Raw genomic sequence first — 21111 nt, 5'->3', positions numbered from 1 at the left:
TCAGTTCTTGTGCAGAAAGATAATGATGTCTGTGTGCTCTTAGCTTGTGGCTGTCCACTGGCTGTATCCACTGACACTGCTCTGGGACCAGCCCTTGCTGTGCTTTAGAGGCATGACAGCATGCCAGCTCTGTGCTCCCAATTTAGAACCTGTTACTTTTGTGACACGATAGTCTTTGAAGGGGATCTATTATGTAACTGCCAGCCAGTGTCCTGTGATTTCAATAATCTGTGTGATAGGAAATTACCTTCAAAGAGACGAGATTCCATCTGAGTAATTTGTCTTTTAAGTTTCTATCATGGGACATCATGAGTCCTCATTCTAAGGACTAACGTCCTCTCTCTCTTATTTAGAGGGTTGCTAGTATCAGATAGTGCCAGTTAGTTTAAAATCTCACTTTAGTGATGCTCTTTTTCAAAGAGGTTTTTAGAACAAATCTACTGTATTAATAAGTGAGTAACCTTAATTTCAGAACATGTATATTCTGACCTTGTTTTTTGCCCTTGCAGAGTGGGGATACTGTATTGATTGGTGCTGTTAGAGGTGGTCATGTTGAAATTGTTCGAGCACTCCTCCAAAAATATGCTGATATAGACATCAGAGGGCAGGTATGTGCGCTCAGACTGTGGGTACTATGAACACATGTGTCAAGTAGTCAAGATGTCTCTTCTCCTAATTTCTGTGGAGATAAATATATGTCCTAATGCATTGCTTGTGTATTATGTTTTATGTTGTTATGTTTTATTGGCACTATTCTAAAGTTCCAGAATTAATGGTCACTTAAATTCAAATACAAGTAAAAATGCTTCACAACATTCTCAACTGTGTAGTGAAAATCCTCCTCAAAAAATAAAACAAGGCCTGGAAGTGTCAAGGATACTTGCTGTTCTTGGAGAGGACTGGGGTTCAGTTCCCAGCATCCATGATGGGTGGCTCACAGCCTGCCTTAACTCCAGCTCCAAGGGATCTGACACCCTCTTCTGGTCTCCGAGTTTCTAGATAAGTGTGTGTGTACCACCTTTTAAATTAAAGTGAGCATTGATGTAGAAAAAGGAAAGAAAGGAAAGCCTTCACTGGCAGGTGGAATTGGAGTTACATTTGACAATGGACTGAGTTTCAGCAGGTGGGAGAAAGGAAGGCAGAGGGCTTCAGGGAGGCACAGCGGTGACTGTGGGAGCAGAAGACTACATGACTACGGAAAGTGAGTCTGCCGCTGGTGGTGGGGGAAAGAGATGTCGACAGAGTGAGAAGAGCTGGGGATGAGTGTGGTCCACTAAGAGCTGGGGATGAGTGTGGTTCACTAAGAGCTGGGGATGAGTGTGGTTCACTAAGAGCTGGGCAGCTCAGGCACATTTCTTAGGCTAGGCACTCCCTTAGGGACATATTGACATAGGAAATCTAGGGTGGCAGCTACAGGAGTCGTCTCCTCAGTTAAAGGTGGATTTTCACTAACAGATGGTTCCTGGATCACCTGTTTTAGGCCACGGATTGCTGTGTGTCTGTCATTCTTGCGCATCTATTTTTAGTCAGTTTTAATTGATGCTCTCTAGCTCTGCTTCCCAGGTCTGAGTGAATCAGAGGAGCCAGACAGGTTGCCGAAGGATCTGTTCAAGCAGTATAGGGTACTTGTGGGTCTGTTAAGAGAGCGACAAACAGTAATGCCTGCATTGTTAGAACACATTCCTACTCACCATCATCAGGACAGGGGGACACATATACCATTACCTGGCTCAGCATGTTTAATAATGACTTGTTCAAAAGAACAGAGTTCAGGTGTCAGTGACCTCTAACCTGTTTTCTCTTCCTGAAATCTGATTGCATCACACAAGTGTGTTTCAGGGATGTGGATGTGGCACAGTGATCTAGTGCCTGTGTAGGATGTGTGGTCCTGGGCTCCACCTCTGCTGCACAGAAACAGAGCAGAGCACGACTTAGCAGCTCTGTGACTGCCACCTCTTACTTACATAGTACTAAGTCTTTCTCAGACCCTTTCATAAAGAGTTTCTTAAAAGTAAATCCTAGGAGTCGTGTAGATTGATATTACCTCCTACCTCTTTACATTCCTAAAGAGCAGTTTTTTGATACTGCCTCTTACATGATTTTCTTTCTTTATACAGGACAATAAGACTGCATTGTATTGGGCTGTTGAAAAGGGAAATGCCACAATGGTGAGAGATATTCTGCAGTGCAATCCTGACACTGAAATATGCACGAAGGTGAGATGATGTTCTGTTCTGTGAGCTGAATGGTTTTAGAGTTGCAATAATGACTCCCTGTGTCAAAAGGCACATCTCGGCTAGTCACAAGCTGTGAAGAGGTTGCTACCCCTAGGTTCTTTACTCTCTGTTTGGAGTGCAGAGCACATCTGCTTTAAGCAGCCTCTACAAGCTGTCCTTGGATCCCCACATCAGCCATTTCTTCTTCACTCAAATCCCGTGACACTCTACAAGACTTTGGTGGTTGTGTTTAGGTGTTCTATGGGGAAAATATATTTGTAATTCTAATATAAAGGTTAAAATGCCTTACTAATATAGTTATTTCTGTTCAAATCACTGGTTGGGAAAGGAAAAGCACCTCCTGGTCAGTTTGTAAAGTATGTTTTCTTCAGAATATTTGAGTATAGAATTACCAAAGTAAAGTAAAACCCTGTTCTTTAAACCTTGTCTGTGCCCACAGGATGGCGAGACACCACTGATAAAGGCCACGAAGATGAGAAATATCGAAGTGGTGGAGCTGCTGCTGGATAAGGGGGCTAAGGTGTCTGCCGTGGACAAGGTAAGGCCGCCTGTGCGGAGCACCTGTGGGGAGACGGCGGTGCCCTGACCTGCGCATTTGGGGAGGGCCAGAGATGACGAGCTGGGATTGTATGCAGGCCTTGGATTCTGTTCCAGCACATGATGTGGAGTGAGCGGTTTAGTGTGCTCTCTGTTCCCCTTCTGTGGCTTGTAATCAGCTGTCCTTGACCACCACATGAGGAGGACATCTCAGGAGTAGCTTACCACAAGTCTACAGAGACTATAGACGGGCTGGGAGTGTGTGTTCTCCAAGTAGACTGTAGACTGGCATTGATGGTCCAGTTCCCGGCATCACATGGGGTAGCTCACACTGCCTGATAGCTCCAGCTCCAGGATATCTGATCCTTCTTCCTGCTTCCCTGAGGACACACATTCACATGCACTTAGCCACACACAGACACATAATAAAAGTAAAAGAGTTGTTTTAATTAGGAAGGACATAAAGTTAAAAGAGACTTTTGAAATTGAAAACTTCTGCTGAATGCAGTGGTGCACATCTCTAATCCCAGCACTCGGGAGGCAGAGGCAGGTGGATTTCTGTGAGTGTGGGGCCAGCCTGGTCTACATAGAGAATTCCTAGGTCAGCCAGAGCTAGTAAGACACTGTCCCAAAACAAAACAAAACCATAAAACAAAACAACAGCAACAACAGCAAAAAAAACCCCAAAACATTGAACACATACTACTGGGAGTGTTGCTGTGGGAGACAGTCAGCACACAGTTGCTGACAGATGCTCACGGTAAGGAAACAGTTGTTCACTGAACACATTGTACTGGGAATTGTATGTGTACAAGGAGGAGGCTGTGAGAGTTCTTAGCAGTGATGCTACAGTTGGAGCCCTGGGCCTTTGCACCTGTGAAGTGAAATGCTGGCCCACTGATCTGGGGCTCTGTGCCTTTAGTATTTGAAGTGATGTCTATGTGGGTCTTGAAGTTGGCTTTTCATATGCTATTTCACAAAAATAAACTGTGAAATAAAGATGTCTAACCTAGTTGTTGTTGTTCTGTGTTTATTTTCAGCATACTTGTGGGTTTGCTTGTGCTTTTCAGAGATTGTGTGTGCTGAGGGTATTTTGCTCTCTCGTGGGTTTGAGAATGTGAATTGGAGTTGGGTAGTTCAGCTGTGTTGAGTTTGAGGACTGATAGACAGACAGGGGCTGTGACCAGCAGCCATTGGGATGTGTGGGATGAAAATCTGACAAGACCTCCAGAATGGGGGTGGGAACGTGAGGGCTAGGTCAGGACATGTGTGTGCATGATAGCCATGAAGATTCAAGTGTGAAGAGCTCTGAAAGTGGCCAGAGTTCAGCCCTCAGAGTGTGTCACTCTGTTGGGTTTATAATTATTCTTGGTTATCAAGTTTCTTCCTGTTATGTCATTGTCTATATAAAGTCAGAACCATTTTGTCTTCTGTTTCTGTGTCTTCCAAAGTACCCAGCACGTGAAGTGCTTCACATTTGCTCAGTTCAGCAGTTATGGTACTACTTGTCACAGGAAGGAAACAGAGAGGAACATGAGACAGGAACAGTTTGGATAAGGTCCATCCCCAGGGGCCAGGGGAAAGACGTGAGGCCTTTCATGTGTTGTCTCAGAGCTGCCAGGGTAGGTAATTTCTACGTTTTACGTATTGCTTGTCCTGGGGATGGTTTATGAAGTACTAGACAGAGTACTTGGCACACTGGAGAGGTCCTTCACGAGTGGAGTTTTTCTTAGTGTGGGATGTGAATACTTTGGTGATTGCAGAGTCTCATAGCAGAGGAGGCAGCTGGTGACAGGGGTGGAAGATGAAGAGACTGGAGATACTGTAGTGACGGAGGACAGGTGTGACATGATGGACAATCTGGACTCATGGGATCTAATGACTCCATGACAGCAGATGCTTGACGAGGGTGACAGGGACTGGTGGGCTGATCACAATGGATGGGACCTGAAACTGGTCGAAGAAAGCCATGAACTCGAATATGAGTTAGTTAAGGAAGGCCCTGCCGTCCTTGGACACTGACTGCTCTGATGGAAGAAGGGTGCTGAGGAGCGGGCCCTGGCCTGGGAGGCGTGTGTGCAAACGCTGTGCTCTCTAGATGAGCTGCAGGGAGAGACAAAGCTGCACTCTAGAAGCCGGGAGGGAAATATTTCTGAGAAGCACTTGTAGAAAGTCAGGGAAAGAAACTGTAAGAACACAGAGATCCAAATTCATATTTTATTTGTACCATCTATGAAAACGTAAGCCTCTAGATCATCTGCTTTATCGAGGTGTAAAAAGTGTTGTTTAGTGCTGGCCTGCGGATGAGAAGTTCAGCTTGTGCTGCCATTTTACAGAAAGGTGACACTCCCCTGCATGTTGCCATCCGAGGGAGGAGCCGGAGACTGGCGGAACTTCTTTTACGGAACCCCAAAGATGGGCGGCTACTTTATAGGCCCAACAAAGCAGGCGAGACTCCCTACAACATTGACTGCAGTCACCAGAAAAGCATTTTAACACAAATATTTGGAGCCAGTAAGTGATAAGTTTTGTCCTTGACTGAGCCTGTACATGCACAATAATATGTTGTCTGTGTGATATATGTATGTGTGTCTGTGCGCATATATGTGTGTGTGTCTGTGTGCATATATGTGTGTGTGTGTCTGTGTGCGTATATGTTTGTGTGTCAGTGTGATATATATATGTGTGTTTGTGTGCATGTGTGTGTGTGTGTGTGCGTATGTGCATTTATCTGTGTGTATCCATGTATCTGTGTGCATGTGCATGTGTGCTTTGCTGGAGGTTGAACCCAGGGCCCTGTCAATACTAGGCAAAAGCTTTACCTCTAAGCAACTCAGTGCTCCTGCTTGAGTTTTTAAATAATGAATTTCAAGTAAAAGAAATTGTCCAATACACTTGTCCAAAAAAAGATTTTTAAAAGATTTTTATTAGGTTTATTCATTTTATTTTATCTGTGAGTGTTTTGCCTACATGTATATATGTCACCTCACCAACAAAAATTTTTTTATCTTTTGGTTTTCCAAAAGACAGGGTTTCTCTGTATTGTTTTGTAGGCTGTCCTGGAACTCACTCTGTAGACCAGGCTGGCCTCGAACTCACAGAGATCCACCTGCCTCTGCCTCCTGAGTGCTGGGATTAAAGGCATGGGCCACCAACGCCTGCTCAAAAAGATTAAAAAAAAACTGTTTCTGGACTGGTAAGGTGTTTGAAATGATATAGGCTCCTGCTGGTCAAGCCTGGTGACCTGAGCCTGATTCCTGGAACTCGGGTTCCAGGTGGAAGCACAGAGCTGATTCCACTGAGTTGTCCTCAGTTGACACACATGACCCTCTACATTGAACACTTCTTAGCTATTCTTACACTTTTGGAAAATATTTTAAAATTATGTCTATGAATGTGTGCTGCATGTGTATGTACATATGTATGCATGTGTGTGCGTGAGTGTGTGCGTGCGTGAGTGTGTGCGTGTGTGCACGCGCGCACGCCTGTGGAAACCAAAAGAGAATGTTGGATCCCTGGGAACTAGGTTATAGGCCATTTTGAGCTGCTCAGTATGGATGCTGAGAACCAAACTTGTGTAATCAGTGAGAGGAGGAAACTAATCGCACTGAGCCATCTCCCTAGCTCCTCTTCCATCATCTTGGTTTTCCATCTTTAAAAAAAATCTCTTTGGTGTTGTTTGTTTGAATTGCCTTAACATAGGGAGAATTGGTGTCTGAGTCATTAAATCTTTTTGCCAAGAATTATTCCATCTTTGATTGTCTATTATATTCATTAACGCTCTGTATGTTCTATTTTTAAAAAATATCTCTGCAGTTGAAATGTCTCTTGAACTTTTCTCCCACCAGTAGCTGTAAAGATTGGACCCAAGGCTCATGGTGTAGCCCTGGGATGTGTGACATGTGGCAGAGGAGAGAGCATTGTGTCTAATTTGTCAGTGGTTTTCCTTAGCTGTGCTTCAAGACGATGTATCTTATCATTAAGTAATAGGTATTTTATAATAGATTCATTATGTCCCTGAAAATACAGTATCTGTGTAAGACTCTGAAGCTGTTTTTACAGAGACTTAAATGGTCAAGATAAGGTGCTCCCCCCAATGAACAGTGGTTTAGAACGGTGCTCCTTCTTAAGTGATGCCACTGTTAATGTAAGGGTGTGGTGTGCTTCTAATCACAGGACACTTGTCTCCTACGGAAACAGACGGCGACATGCTTGGCTATGATTTGTATAGCAGTGCCCTGGCAGACATTCTCAGTGAACCTACCATGCAGCCGCCCATTTGTGTGGGGTTGTATGCACAGTGGGGAAGTGGAAAGTCTTTCTTACTCAAGAAACTAGAAGGTAAAGAAATGCTTTAATGCAGTCCTCGCAGACAACACTTTCTTGTGCAGTGAGTCACAGCATCCTCTGGGGTGGTTGACATTTCATTCCCTCTAGTCCACCCTCCATGAGTTATCTGTCTGAAACAGGTCCAGTTGCGGGCCAGCCCCCAGTACAGCCCTCGGTAGTGCGTGGGCAATGAAGTAGGTTCTTCACACACTTGTGAGTTTGCAGACCTCCCATGAGCTCTGTGCTCAGTCAGGAACAAGTGCCCTTGCTGATAATCAAGGCCTTCCTGCTATCAGAGGCCTCTGCCCCTGTCCTAACACATGTACCTTTGGCTCTTCAAGGACAGGCTACAGTGTGCATATAAAATGACCTCAAAGTTAGTAGAAAGAGTAACTGTGGTTCTTGTTATACTTGATGCACCTCTGAGAACTGCAGTGGGAGACTGAGGGTGTGAGAGGAATGGAGGTGATGTGTAGTTTGAAGGTGGAGTCCTGTTTCTGTCTTTGCATATGTGAGCAATACTTTATGCCGTACAAACCACAAAACCCAGTATCAGTAAAAGCTTGACAGATGAGAATAATGGACATGAGAGTTTTGTGCATCTTTGGGACTGGGGGATGAAGATAGGTGTGCACCAGGAGACCGCGTGCTCAGGCTGACTAAAAGAAAACGGTGGGTTAAGTGGTGAAGCAGCAGGGTTACCCAGGGCACTTAAGGATCCAGTACAAGCTTATATTAAAACAGGGAAGTTAAAGAATGAGTTAAAAGTTACACCTAAGCAAAACAAGTAAAACTTGACATTGACTCTCTTTCAGATGAGATGAAGACTTTTGCAGGACAGCAGATCGAGCCCCTTTTCCAGTTCTCATGGCTCATCGTGTTCCTCACCCTGCTTCTGTGTGGGGGGCTGGGTCTAGTGTTTGCTTTTACAGTTGATACAAATCTTGCCATAGCGGTTTCATTGAGTTTCCTGGCTCTCTTATATATATTCTTCAGTAAGTCTGATTTTCTAAAACCTTTTTCAAAAATGGAGAATAGCATTGAGTGTGTGTTACTTAAAACATCTATTTCTTAAAAATCTATTTGATTTTCATAATTGGCTGAAAAAATTGATCTTTTGCTCCTTTGTAAGTTGGGTTAGAATACCAGTGTTCAAATCTGGCTGGAGTAGCTTTAAGGACCACTGTGCCTGCTTGCTAATACCGCAGCAGGCCTGATTAACTGGCACACTGTCTGTTACAGTAGTGGTGACTACCCACCAGACTCTACGGCTTGGCTTTTACTTAGGATTCATGGGCCATGTGATACTTTCCAGTTTCACACACCCCTACATGCCAAGAAGGTTACTTGGGAATTCTTGGAGGAGTATTTAAGAATCAGTGTGGATGGTCATAGTTACATGGTCACAGTTACACGGGGTTAGCTCCCCTTCACTTGCTAGTTGACTGTGACAAACCAAGTGGCCTGACTAATTTGACCTGTGCATTTCAGTTGTCATTTACTTTGGTGGACGGCGGGAAGGAGAGAGTTGGAACTGGGCCTGGGCCCTCAGTACCAGACTGGCAAGACACATTGGCTACCTGGAGCTCCTCTTCAGGCTGATGTTTGTGAACCCACCTGAGCTTCCAGAGCAAACGACAAAGGCTTTGCCCGTGAGGTGAGTCAGTCCCTTTGACAGGAGGAAACATCAGTAAGGGTGTACAAGAGATTTAAAAGAATTTTATAAGGCATCATATCCCCCCCAAATATTGGTACCTTAGTCTTTTTTTTATAATAAAAAACAATACAAAAGCATGCCTTAGTACCTTTGAGAAACACTTCATAGTATGCCCCCTTCCCATAGGTGAGGTCACTTTCCCTCAAGAAACCTGATTACTTTTACAGTTTTTATTTGTACAGAAACCTCTTCTTCTTCCTTGATACCTATTCCATACTTGGGGCTTTTCTGGGAGCAGTGCCAGGGTTTAAACCCAGGGTTTTCTTGAACAACCCTCCATGATGGGGCCATACCTCGCCTCTACTTCCATCCTTGCTGACACCTTGGAAAGATGTTGTTGGCCTTTGGGGTGTAGTTGCGGTAAGAAGAGGTCTGGACCAAAGGCCTGGCTTCTCCGTGAAGGAACAGAACCCCCCAGGAACCCTGCTCTTTCCTCATCTCTGCACATGGATGTATGTGTCTAAAATTATTGCACATCCCAAGCAGGAAATGATAAGAAAAATATGAAGGGTAAAGGACACTTAAGGAATAAAGAAAAGGTGTAAGGTTCTTGATGAAAGTAGGTTTGTTTGTTTCTTAAGCTAGAAAATTAATAGCACAAAGCTCCCATAGGGGTTAGCCAAAAGAATTAAAAATCTGTTTAAAAGGTTAAGAAGTTTTAAATTATAATAAGATAAAATATGTATAATTTGAGATTAGTGCAAGTCATTTTAACCATCAAAACTATGCTAGCAATATAGGCAGAAAGATAAAGATTGATAACTTACAAGCATAGCCAGCCTAATTTATCCCTGGGTTCTGCATCTATAGATTCAGCTAAGTGTGGATTACAAATACTTTTTTTTTTTTTTTTTTTTTTTTTTGGTTTTTCGAGACAGGGTTTCTCTGTATTGTTTTGGAGGCTATCGGTCCAGCCCAGCCTCGAACTCACAGAGATCTGCCTGCCTCTGCCTCCTGAGTGCTGGGATTAAAGGCGTGCGCCACCACCGCCCGGCACCAGATTACAAATACTTTTAAAAATTGTACCAGTATGAAAATATGGGTATTTCTCCTTGATACCACCAAACAATGCAGCATACCAGGTGTTTACATAGCATCTGTATTGTGTTAGACATTATCCATAAGCGAGAGATTGAAGTAGGTGTACTTGTACTTTGTATGAGAGACTTGGACTGATCCTAGTGAGGGACTGTTATAATTAGCATGTAAATTTAAGCATTTAAGATTTAAAATTGAGAAGTCTTACAGTAGTTGAGGTTGGAGAGATGGCTCAGTGGTTAAGAGTGCTTGCTGCTCTTGGAGTGGGCCTAAGTTTTGTTCCCAGCACCTACAGTGGGTGACTCACAGCCACTTTTAACTCCAGCACCAGGGGATCAGAAACCCTCTTCTGGTCTCTACAGGCATCCATAAACATGTATACATAAACACACACTAAAAATGAAGTAAATATTTTTTAAAGAAGGAAAAGTTTCAAGGAAAGTATACAATATGGAATAACACAATTGGAGGACATTTTTTACAGAAAATTAAAAGTTTAAATTAATAAGATGATAGTTTTGAAGACATTAGAACAACTAAACTAGTGTCAGTACAGTGTCATTCCAGACTGTAATTTTGAAACATGTTTTATCTACTGGGTTGATAAATTTATCTACTGGGTGAGACTTTAACTTAGAGATGGAAGGAAAGAATGAATTAATGCAGAAATAAATAGTTCAGAGACTCAAGATGTCATAAAGTCAATTATTTTGAAGAACAACTCTGAAAAGGATATTTTACAATTATTTCTAAATCCTTGGTATATGTTAATGCTATAAAGAAGACATTAGGAACGTTTATGTAATTTTACTAATTTTTAGGATTTATTGGTTTTATTTTATGAGTATGGGTGCTTTGCCTCATGTGTGTCTGTGCATGTGGTGCCGTGGCGTTTAGAAGAGGGAGGCAGATGCCCTGGAGTTGGAGTGACAGGTGGTTGTGAGCTGCCACGTGGTGCTGGGAACCAACCTCTCAAAGGACAGCAAGCACTCTTAAGTACTGAGTCTGTAGCAGAGCACTCGCTTGAATTCCTGTCTGCAGTGAAGGCTCTGGCTTCTACACTCCGGCTGGTGTTAGAGTACTTTCTCCTCCTTGCCGACAGGAGGCAAAGCTCTGCCGTCACGCTCCCCTTTCCCAGTGGCCATTCGCACATTTAACACATTAGCGTCTTTGTCTTCTCGAGAGAATCTCCAGTGTGCTCAGAGTAGAAGATGAGTAATCACATGTTCTGCCTCAGAACTTTTAAATAACGTCAAGAAAATATAGACTAAATGGGGGCTGGAGAGATAGCTCAGTGGTTAGGAATACTGGCTGCTCTTCCAGAGGACTGGGTTCGAGTCCCAGCACCCACATGGTAGGTCCAATTCTGAGGGAGCAGACTTTCTCTTCTGGCTTCTGTGGGCACCAGGCACACATGTGGTGCATAGACATACCTTCAGGCAAACCACTCATACACATAAAATTAAAAATTTTAAAAGAAGAAACAGATACTGTCTTTTTAAAAAGGAAGAAAATGTAGAATAAATGATAGCGATGGCTGACATAAGTTGGAAGTTCTGCATCAGATAGCTGAGTAACTTCCTGCTTGGTTTCTCCCAAGGTTTTTGTTTACAGATTACAACAGACTGTCGAGTGTGGGTGGAGAGACTTCCTTGGCTGAAATGATTGCCACTCTCTCAGATGCCTGTGAGAGAGAGTTTGGCTTTCTGGCTACCAGGCTTTTTCGAGTATTCAAGACTGAAGATACTCAGGGTAGGACTCCCTCCCTCCCTCCCTCCCTCCCTCCCTCCCTCCCTCCCTCCCTCCCTCCCTCCCTCCCTCCCTCCCCTCTCCCCTCTTTCCCTCCCCCTCCCCCCTTTCTACTTGCCTGCCTCCATTCCTTCCTGGTGTGTTTCTAGAGGTAAGGAAGGGAATAAATGTTTATTTGCCTTCATTAGATCATGAATTGAACCTCTTGACCATAAAGATTATGGTCTTCTGGGTACATGATATTGTAATAATTCTCAATACTATTTGTTCTATTGCAGGTAAAAAGAAATGGAAAAAAACTTGCTGTCTCCCATCTTTTATCATCTTTCTTTTCGTCGTGGGCTGCATTATTGCTGGAATTACTCTTTTGGCTATATTCAGAGTTGACCCCAAACATCTGACAGTCAATGCTGTCCTCATATCAATTGCATCTGTCGTGGGGTTGGCCTTTGTGCTGAACTGCCGAACATGGTGGCAAGTGCTGGACTCTCTCCTAAATTCTCAGCGAAAACGCCTCCACAGTGCTGCCTCCAAACTGCACAAACTGAAAAGTGAGGGATTCATGAAAGTGAGTGCTCCCCATAGGAAACTGTAGTGGGAATATGCTGCTCACTGGCCATGCTCTCAAAATGTTACAGGGTTATGTAGAGGTTTTTATTGTTGTTGCTTTGGTTTTTCCTTTGTTCAGCAGTAGGGACTGAACCTGGGACCTTGTGAATACTAGGCAAGCACCCTACCAGGCAGCTACATGTCCAAGTCTGTGGGTTTAGTTTAGTGTAATTAGTTTGTTACAGTTATAGGAAAATTAAGCTATAACCTGTATATCTTGTGTTAGCACGCATGCACAGCTGCTGTTACAATACCTGTCACCAGAGTGCTCCAGTTGCACCGGTTAATGGACCTGCATTGACCTGTCATAGTCAGACTCAGTGTCCCCAGTTTATGCTAGGTTCAGTCTTGGCACTGTACATTCTTTGGGTTTGCATAAATCTTTGATAACATACCCATGATTATAGTATTTTACTGCCAGGAAAGTTCCTGCCTCACCTCCTCAGTCCTCTTTGTCTCTCCCAGTCCCCAGACAAATGCTGATAAGTTTACTATGTCAGTAGTTGTATCTTTTCTAGAATGCCATGTAGTTGAAACCATGCAATATGTAGCTTTTTCATAATGGCTTCTTTGATCTAATAGTAGTCATTTATATTCCCTTCCATAGCTTAAAATGTCATTGCTTCCTAGGCCTGGATAATATTGTTACCTGGATGAAGAATGTATGTTTATTCAGTTACCTACTGAAATATATCTTTGTTGATTTAAATTTTAGCAGTTATGAATAAAATTGCTGTAAATATCAGTGTTCAGGTTTTTGTGTAGATGTAAGTTTTTAGCTCTTTTGAGTAAATACAAAGGATTATAATTCTTGGACCTTGTAGTTTGAGTACATTTAGCTTTGTTAAAAAAAATAGATGTCACTAAAGAGCCAAGAGTAGCGCAGCAGTCAGTCAGTAGGACTCTTGGGTAGACTTCAAGTCCAAGTCTTTTGTCATTTCAGAGTCTGTGATTTTGTCAAGCAAGTCTCTCAACCCATTCTGTCCTTTGTAAACTCCTGTCATAGGGTTTCCTCGTGACATTCTGGGAGTGAAGTGTTGTCAGTCCGTGAACTGAAACCTTACTCCAGGTTAGGTAGTAAGAGCTTTGAGTTTCTTCTCCTCCTGCTGGATAGCTTTCTCTTGTGTCTCAGATTCTTGTATCTCCTGTGCTTTGTGCAGGTCCTGAAGTGCGAGGTGGAGTTGATGGCCAAGATGGCTAAAACCATCGACAGCTTCACTCAGAACCAGACAAGGCTGGTGGTCATCATCGATGGCCTGGATGCCTGTGAGCAGGACAAGGTCCTGCAGATGCTGGACACCGTACGTCTCCCTATCCCCAAACTTGTCACTGTGGCCACGTAGGATGCATGACTTCACAGCTGTCGCAGCTTGGGTGGAAACTGTGCTTCTGATTTAAGAAACACTGGTTTCTCTGACGAATTTCTCTTTTATAAAAAGAACTAATTGTTTAAATGCAGAAATCCTGTAGAAGTAAATGTTTAATGAAGAACATTTAAATAATTTCAGCAGATGATGATTAGGAAAACACACACACACACACTTGTGGGGCATCTCTCAATGGCGAGTGTGGCTCAACTCTGCAGACAGTTGTGTTTATATTCTGACATGACAGAGGGAACCCAATTTATAGTTTTGTGTTAAAAAGCAGAACACAGGCAATCTAAGGTGTATTATAAACGCAGTGGTAAACTGCAGAGATGGGTGTGCCCAGGACCTCACCCTCATCTATTCATAGAAGATTCCTTTTGTGTAGGCTTCAGGTATCTGAAATTAACTCTTTGTTGTGTTTGTCATTGGTGGGCGATAACACCAACACTAAGATTGAACCACCTATAAAAATTGTTCTCTCTCTCTCTCTCTCTGTCTCTCTCTCTCTCTTTCTTGAGACAGGGTTTCCCTGCATAACACTGGCTGTCCTGGAACTAGCTCTATAGAGCAGGCCAGCCTCAAATTCAGATATCTGCCTGTCTCTGCCTCCCAAGTGCTGGCATTAAAAGTGTGTGCCACCACTGCCCAGCTAAGATAGTACAGATTTTAAAAAGATATTATTTTGTGAGTTTTTGTTTTTTGTTTGTTTGTTTGTTTGTTTTCGAGACAGGGTTTCTCTGTATTGTTTTAGAGTCTGTCCTGGAACTCACTCTGTAAACCAGGCTGGCCTCAAACTCACAGAGATCTGCCTGCCTCTGCCTCTGAGTGCTGGGATTCTGAGTAATTTTTAAATTTGTGTCTTCTGCCACAGGTCCGAGTTCTGTTCTCAAAAGGCCCCTTTATTGCCATTTTTGCAAGCGATCCTCACATTATTATAAAGGCCATCAACCAGAACCTGAACAGTGTGCTTCGTGATTCAAATATAAATGGACACGACTATATGCGCAATATAGTTCACTTACCAGTTTTCCTTAATAGTCGTGGCCTTAGCAGTGCAAAGAAGTATCTTGTAACTTCAGCAACAAATGGGGACATTTCATGCCCAGATACCACAGGTAGGTATCAAATCCTAAAGTACTTGGACTTGAAGGTTTTTATAGTCTCTGTTTACCTTGAAAAATGTTGTTGCTATTTTATGTATCTTTCATATCCCACGAAACAACTTTGTGCACATGGGGCTTGAATTAGTACTTTGTAACGCTGTAAGGGAATGCCATGAGCAGGGCAGTTGTAGAAGGAAGAGTTTATTTGGGCTGTGGTTCCAGAGTGATGAGATTCCAGCACCATGATGGTGGAGAAGCATGGCAGTGGGCAGGCATAAGGGAAGGCTTGGCAGCTGGAGTGGCAGGTTGAGAGTTCACATCTTCAACTGTAAACAGGAAACAGAGAAAACACAAACTGGCATGCATACCTCTTTAAACCCTCAAACCCACCTCTGAAAGCACATTTCCTCCAGCAAGGCCTCCGCCCCTACCCCTCCTTAACAGCGCCATCAGCTGTGAACTAGTGTTCACACACCTGAGGCTCAGGGGACTCTCGTTTAAACCACCAGGATGATGTCTTGATGCATTCTTCCAGGGGTGCAGGAGGACGCCGACAGAAGAGTTTCACAGAACAGTCTTGGGGAGATGACAAAGCTTGGGAGCAAAACAGCTCTCAACAGAAGGGTAAGGAACCCTCGGTGCCATTAACTTAATGTGTGATTGAGTTTCCCTTGCAGTGTTGGGGAGGACCCAAGCCTTGGCACACTAAGCATGTACTCTGCCCCTTAGCTGTATCCTGACACTGATTGTGTTTTGTTAGGGTTATTCAATTAGAGTTAAGCTAGTGCCTCCTAATGCTCTTCTGTAGACAATGCTAAGCTCTTGAGATCAACATCGGTGCTGAGCTCCCTTCTGGTGCCAGCTGCCTCTGAGCTTCCGTACCCAGAGCAGCAGCGACTGACCTTGAACTAGGAGAGGTCTCTGTCCTCTGCAGCCACTTCCCAGGTCAGGTGCTGACGCTGCCCAGTGACTCCTAAGATTTCATAGCCCAGAAAGTGATCGTGTCCTACATTCATTCCTGAGCAAGTGCCACCTCCACCTTTATCTCCTTACGTTCTTCCTCCTTGCCCAACATTTGCAAGGTCTGTATAGTAGTCTCCACACACACGTGTAGTTTTAGGCCCTTCCCAGACTCCTTGGGTTTCCGGTCCATCCATCTTAATTGTAGAGCAAAAACGTTTTATAAAGTGGGAAGATGCTCACCTGCAGAGAAGCCTTGCTGATAGTGTTGCTTAGGGGTGGCTGACGTGGGGTTATATTAGCATTGTCTTTTTTTCTGGTTTGGTTGCCATTTGGACATTACCTTTTAAACCTTGTGTCTTTGGTTTTGTGCCCACATGCTTTACATATATTCAAATTTACTATGAGTGCCAGTTAATATAGCTAAAGTCAGGGGAGTGTGCCTGTCAGCATTTTGAATTTCTCTTCTGGTAGCCCAGGCTCTTGGGTACCTGTGGTTGCATCCACCTATCCCACACTTTAGGACTCTCCTTTAGGAGGCTACGCCTCTGTTGTGTCTGTTCTTCTCTTAGGAGATGGGATCCTTGTCCACTCCAGCCTTAAACTCTTTAACTCTTCAAAGAGTCAAAGAAAGTTAAGAGTGGCTGTGCCTGGGAGAAAACTGTGTAACACTTTAAAACAGCCTAAAAATGGAGATGCTGGATTCCTAGGTCCATGCAGGAGCTTGTTTGCTTTATTGTTTCAGGGTTCCTCTAGTATGGGGGCTTCATGAAGTTGGGCTGCGTTCTCTTTATGGAGTTCTGCTCACTTCTCATCTTGAAATTAAGATTTTCCTAACCATACAGCTATCAGTGGACGTGCATCTGAGCTCTCAGTGGGCATGCATCCGATGCATTGCTGCACCTGTGCAGCTCTCAGAGGGCATGCATCCCATGTATTGCTGAAACTGTACCTTCCTCATTGGTTAATATTGTAAATTCTGCTATTCTTACCTGCGGAGTTGACTCTGCAGCCCGTTTTGGTGTTCTTATAAGTGTACATTAACTCTCTTATCTGGTGGTGTTCTGTTTCAGGATACTTACCGCAGAAGACAAATGCAGAGGACCATCACCCGGCAGATGTCCTTTGATCTCACGAAGTTGCTGGTCACCGAGGATTGGTTCAGTGACATCAGTCCTCAGACCATGAGACGATTACTCAATATTGTTTCTGTGACAGGTGACTTTTGTGTCTCATGTTCTGTGATAGATAATAAGCTTTATTTTACTTATATTTTTGGAGGTAGTAGGCATTGAATGCATGTTCCGCTATGGAGTTTCATGCCTGTCACCACAGTAAGCGTCAAGGCTAACAGAGCATTGTGACAATCACTTTTGTATTAAGTTGACATCAGTGGTAGTTGATAATCAGATAGCATTTGGAAATTTATCTTAAAATTTCATGATTTTGAAAGTCTTTTGCTTTATATTTAGGGTAAATTTATGTAGCAGCACAGTTAATATTTGTGTTGAAATTCAGATTTTTCACATACAGCTATGTTGTTTTAGTTTTTATATGATATTTTGAATAAAATGTTCATAATAAAATGGAGATTATTAGCTAGGCAGTGGTGGCACACACACACCTTTAATCCCAGCACTCTGAAGGCAGAGGCAGGTGGATCTCTGTGAGTTTGAGGCCAGCTTGGTCTACAGAATGAGTTCCAGCACAGCCAAGGCTACACTGAAGCGAGAGAGAGAGAGAGAGAGAGAGAGAGAGACAGACAGACAGACAGACAGACAGACAGAGAGAGACAGAGAGAGACAGAGAGACAGAGAGAGACAGAGAGAGAGAGAGAGAGAGAGAGAGAGAGAGAGAGAGAGAGAGAGAGAGAGAGAGAGAGAGAGAGAGAGAGAGAGAGAGAATATTATTTGTGTGGGTGCTGCTCTTTGCTATCCTGAGACTAATTAGCATTAGGGTACTCTTAGACATACCTGCAATGTAACTTACAGAATGTGTTTCTTTCCTGACATGGTATTACTTGGTACCTTCTGATATTTCCTAGTGGTGACTCTGCCAACTGGAATTGCACTTGATACTGTTTCCTGATATTCTCAGTAACACTGACACACTCATTTGATAATATGTCCTTATGCTGAGAGTTAGTCTGGGTGTTGCAGAAATGAAACAATAAACAAGACAATGTTCCTCTTATTCAAATTCTTTCTCTCTCTGGGACTTCTCCTGGTTCTGCTCCTGCCCTTGCCCTTGCCCCTGCTCCTGTCCCTGTCCCTGGCAAAGTTCCTGCAAAGAGTTCCCTGCCCTTTCTCATACTACTCTTCCATCAGTCCTTTCAAGCTCCCCCAATGCCCTTCTTCTCAGGATTTCAGTACAATTGCACTTCCAGTTCCCCAGCGGCTTCCACGTGGAGCGCGCAGTTGCCAGGTCCCAGTCCTTCTCGGGACCCCACAAGCACCTGCGACAATGTGTTGGTTGCTTCTTCTTGAAGCTCTTCCTTCCTTTGGTGTCCAGAGTGCTGCACTTTCTGGGTTTGTTTCCTCTTGCCCTTTAACACTGGGCTGCCCTTGACTGCAGCTCCTAGAGCTCAGCTTTCTGTCTTGACCAGTTGTCACTGACTCGGCCTGTAAGGATTCCTGAACTGTATGAACAGTGGGTTTTCTCACTTCCTTATGTGTCAGCTTTTCCATGAGACCTTCCTGCATCTCAAATGAAACGGCTCCTCTTCCTCCTCTCCCTGCCTCATCCTGCTCCACAGAAAGCCATCTTCGGACACTGTCGCTTACTCTCCCTTGTCCATCTGCTCTCTGGAATGGGAGGCCTCATGCAAGCGTTTTTTGTCTGATTTGTTTGATTGCTCTGGGAGCAATTGTGAATGAATAAGAGACCTGAATGAAATTAGAATTACACTTTACGGACTTCTTTTGAGAAGCATTCTAAGCAAAGGAACAGCAGTCCAAGGCTGTGCAGTGGGACCCCCAGAACAGCTGGAGTACAGGCCTGGGTGGAGTGGGCACTGGAGAGCAGTGGAAGTGGTGTTAAAGAGTTGCAGCTCCTTGGCCTCATGACTCCAAAGTCCACAGGAAGGAATTTAGATCGTTTACACGTCGTCAGACACTGGAAACAGACCAGAGTTGATATCCTTAAATAATTGATGCTAAAGCCAGGCCTGGCAGCACAGCAGGAGGATCTCAAGTTCGTGGCCAGCCTGGGCAAGTTAATAAGTTGGATATGGAGGTTTACATCTGTAATCGTAGCACTCTGGAGGTGGAGGCAGGAGGATAAGGAAGCCAAGGCCAGCTGGGCACATGAAGCCCTCTACAACCTTCTACAAAAGTACATTGTCAAACTTATTTTAGTGGTCAGCTTTTCATTTTTGCTGCCCCCCTCCAAAAAAAATACCCATTTAGTTAAGTATTCGCAGTTATTCCATAGGTTTCTGTTTGCTTATTGGATTTATTGTCTGTTACACTGAGTGGGTGCTTTAGGAAGGATGTGGTCATATCATCCGTTTTGTTCTGGGCTCCACCCCAGCATCAGTGTTTACAATAAGTCTATGGCGAGCATAGCTGGCAGACACTTGTGACAAAGCTCACTGGGATGGAAGAGTCACATCCTGTCAGTGGGACACTAGGATAGTGAGGGTGTGAGACCGGGGGACAACTGGATGATGACAGGGGGAAAAGAATTGCTGTTAGAGTCTGTCAGACAGACAAGTAGATGGGAGTCCAGGTGTGGATTGAGCTGATGATGCCATAAAATTGGGTGTTTTCAATTGAGAACGGTTTGCAATCCTGTCAAGTCAAGGTGAGGGTGAAGGTACAGGGGAAGGAAGCCTGAACTCTGAAGACCGGAGGATTGCAGTTGTCTACAAGTCAGCGTGCTCTGAGGTAGAATGCTGAGTTAGTCCTCCGAGCACCCTACAAACAGGGCCATTTCATTCAATGTACAAATAACAAGTTCTGGATACACTGTACCTGGGTCGGTAGTTTCTGACATGATCTGTCCAAGTAAGGAAGAAGGGAGGTCATACAGCAAAGATGCTCTGGTATATTGAGGTCCAAGGAGAAGGCCTCAGTCACACCAGAGCCCCGAGGACCACCGTGGTGCTTTATTTTGTTTCTTGGTTTACTTTTTGAGACAGGCTCTCACTGTGTAGCTCAGGCTAGCCTCAGACTTGTCATATCCTACTTCAGCCTTCTATGTGCCAGGGTTACTGGTGTCTGCCACCATGCCCTCTGAATCTTTAAATTTTGGATTTTAGAAACCAACTAGATTTAAGTATGTATTATAGCCATATGGCAAAGTTTTCAAATTCTAAAGATTAGTTATTTGTGAGTATGCTAAATGTTCTGTTTAGTATGCCTACTAATTTTGAAATGTTTACATATTCCCTAAAGGGCGGTTACTAAGAGCCAATCAGATTACTTTCAACTGGGACAGGCTGGCCAGCTGGATCAACCTTACAGAGCAGTGGCCGTACCGAACTTCATGGCTCATACTGTATCTGGAAGAGACTGAAGGTGTCCCCGATCAGATGACACTAAAGACCATCTATGAGAGGTATTTGGTTTGACTTCTTTGCCCTTAACTTCACCTGGAGTTGAGTTTTAAAACACACAAATAATGCGGCATGCCAAGCCTCTACTTCTGAATTTTTGGGCCCCTGGGTCCCCTGCTGTCCTCGAGTTGTCCTAGTGAGCTCGTTTGTACTTGTCTTCTTTTTACAGTGTGTAAGTTGTAAGATTTACTGGTTTTGTAAAGTTGCAAAGTCAAATGTTTTTGTTTGCCAGAACACTTATACTAGCTTCAAGGTCCAATTGGTAGTCTGATAAAGTAGCGAACTGTTTCTTAGAAAAAGATAACTTGCATAAACTGTAAAGTTTTATAAAATTGGGTGTAATTGAAACTACTATTGTAAAATATAAATAAAATATTAATATAGTTCATAGTTTATAATCTTTAGGAGTTCAGATAATTTTTATTCCCTAGGAGTATTGTTAGTATATGGTTTTTTGTTTGTTTTTTAGTTTTTGGTTTTTTGAAGCATGATTTCTCTGTGTAGCCTTGACTGTCCTAGAACTTGCTCTGTAGACCAGTCTGGCTTTGAACTCACAGAGATCCTCCTGTCTCTGCCTCCTGAGTCACCCAGTCTCATGCAGCAGAGCTGGCATTTTAATCTGGGTGTCTCTAACTCCATAGGTCACTCATTCTGAAACTCCAAGAGCCTTATGCGTGGCGGTCACACATCCTGCTGCTAACCCACACCAGCCCAACTTGTTTTTCTTAAAGAAGCCAAGACTCTAGGTGTTGGGGGCTTGGTTGCTTTCTTTGAGTTTCTTTTGTTCACGCTAGTTGATTTCTTCATCACTGTGACTTTTTGCTGACAGCCAGAGCTTATGTGTTGTTTTTTTCTGCTCTTATGTGTTATAGGGGCTGGTGGGGTAGCCAGAGGGGGGGGAGAG

At 43.7% G+C, this 21111-nt stretch overlaps 1 protein-coding gene across 12 annotated transcripts in view; it reads left to right on the top strand.

Moving 5' to 3' along the window:
* The window catches only part of Kidins220 (kinase D interacting substrate 220), an 82493-nt gene that overhangs the window by 19392 nt on the left and 41990 nt on the right, over window positions 1-21111 (top strand). For all 12 annotated transcript variants that reach the window (XM_040730833.1, XM_040730832.1, XM_040730831.1 and 9 more), the window contains exons 9-22: window positions 510-608; window positions 2118-2216; window positions 2677-2775; window positions 5111-5288; window positions 6951-7115; window positions 7919-8098; window positions 8595-8760; window positions 11459-11610; window positions 11886-12175; window positions 13377-13517; window positions 14458-14701; window positions 15225-15313; window positions 16723-16867; window positions 20047-20209. In XM_040730833.1, coding sequence (XP_040586767.1) covers window positions 510-608; window positions 2118-2216; window positions 2677-2775; window positions 5111-5288; window positions 6951-7115; window positions 7919-8098; window positions 8595-8760; window positions 11459-11610; window positions 11886-12175; window positions 13377-13517; window positions 14458-14701; window positions 15225-15313; window positions 16723-16867; window positions 20047-20209 — 2210 coding nt within the window. The remainder of the gene's footprint in view (window positions 1-509; window positions 609-2117; window positions 2217-2676; window positions 2776-5110; window positions 5289-6950; window positions 7116-7918; window positions 8099-8594; window positions 8761-11458; window positions 11611-11885; window positions 12176-13376; window positions 13518-14457; window positions 14702-15224; window positions 15314-16722; window positions 16868-20046; window positions 20210-21111) is intronic.

This window comes from Mesocricetus auratus, unplaced genomic scaffold (assembly GCF_017639785.1).
Source record: "Mesocricetus auratus isolate SY011 unplaced genomic scaffold, BCM_Maur_2.0 Super-Scaffold_100024, whole genome shotgun sequence".
NCBI classification, from domain to species: Eukaryota; Metazoa; Chordata; class Mammalia; order Rodentia; family Cricetidae; genus Mesocricetus; species Mesocricetus auratus.
Note: the sequence above shows the minus strand (reverse complement) of the source record. Positions and strands in the feature narration are given on the sequence as shown.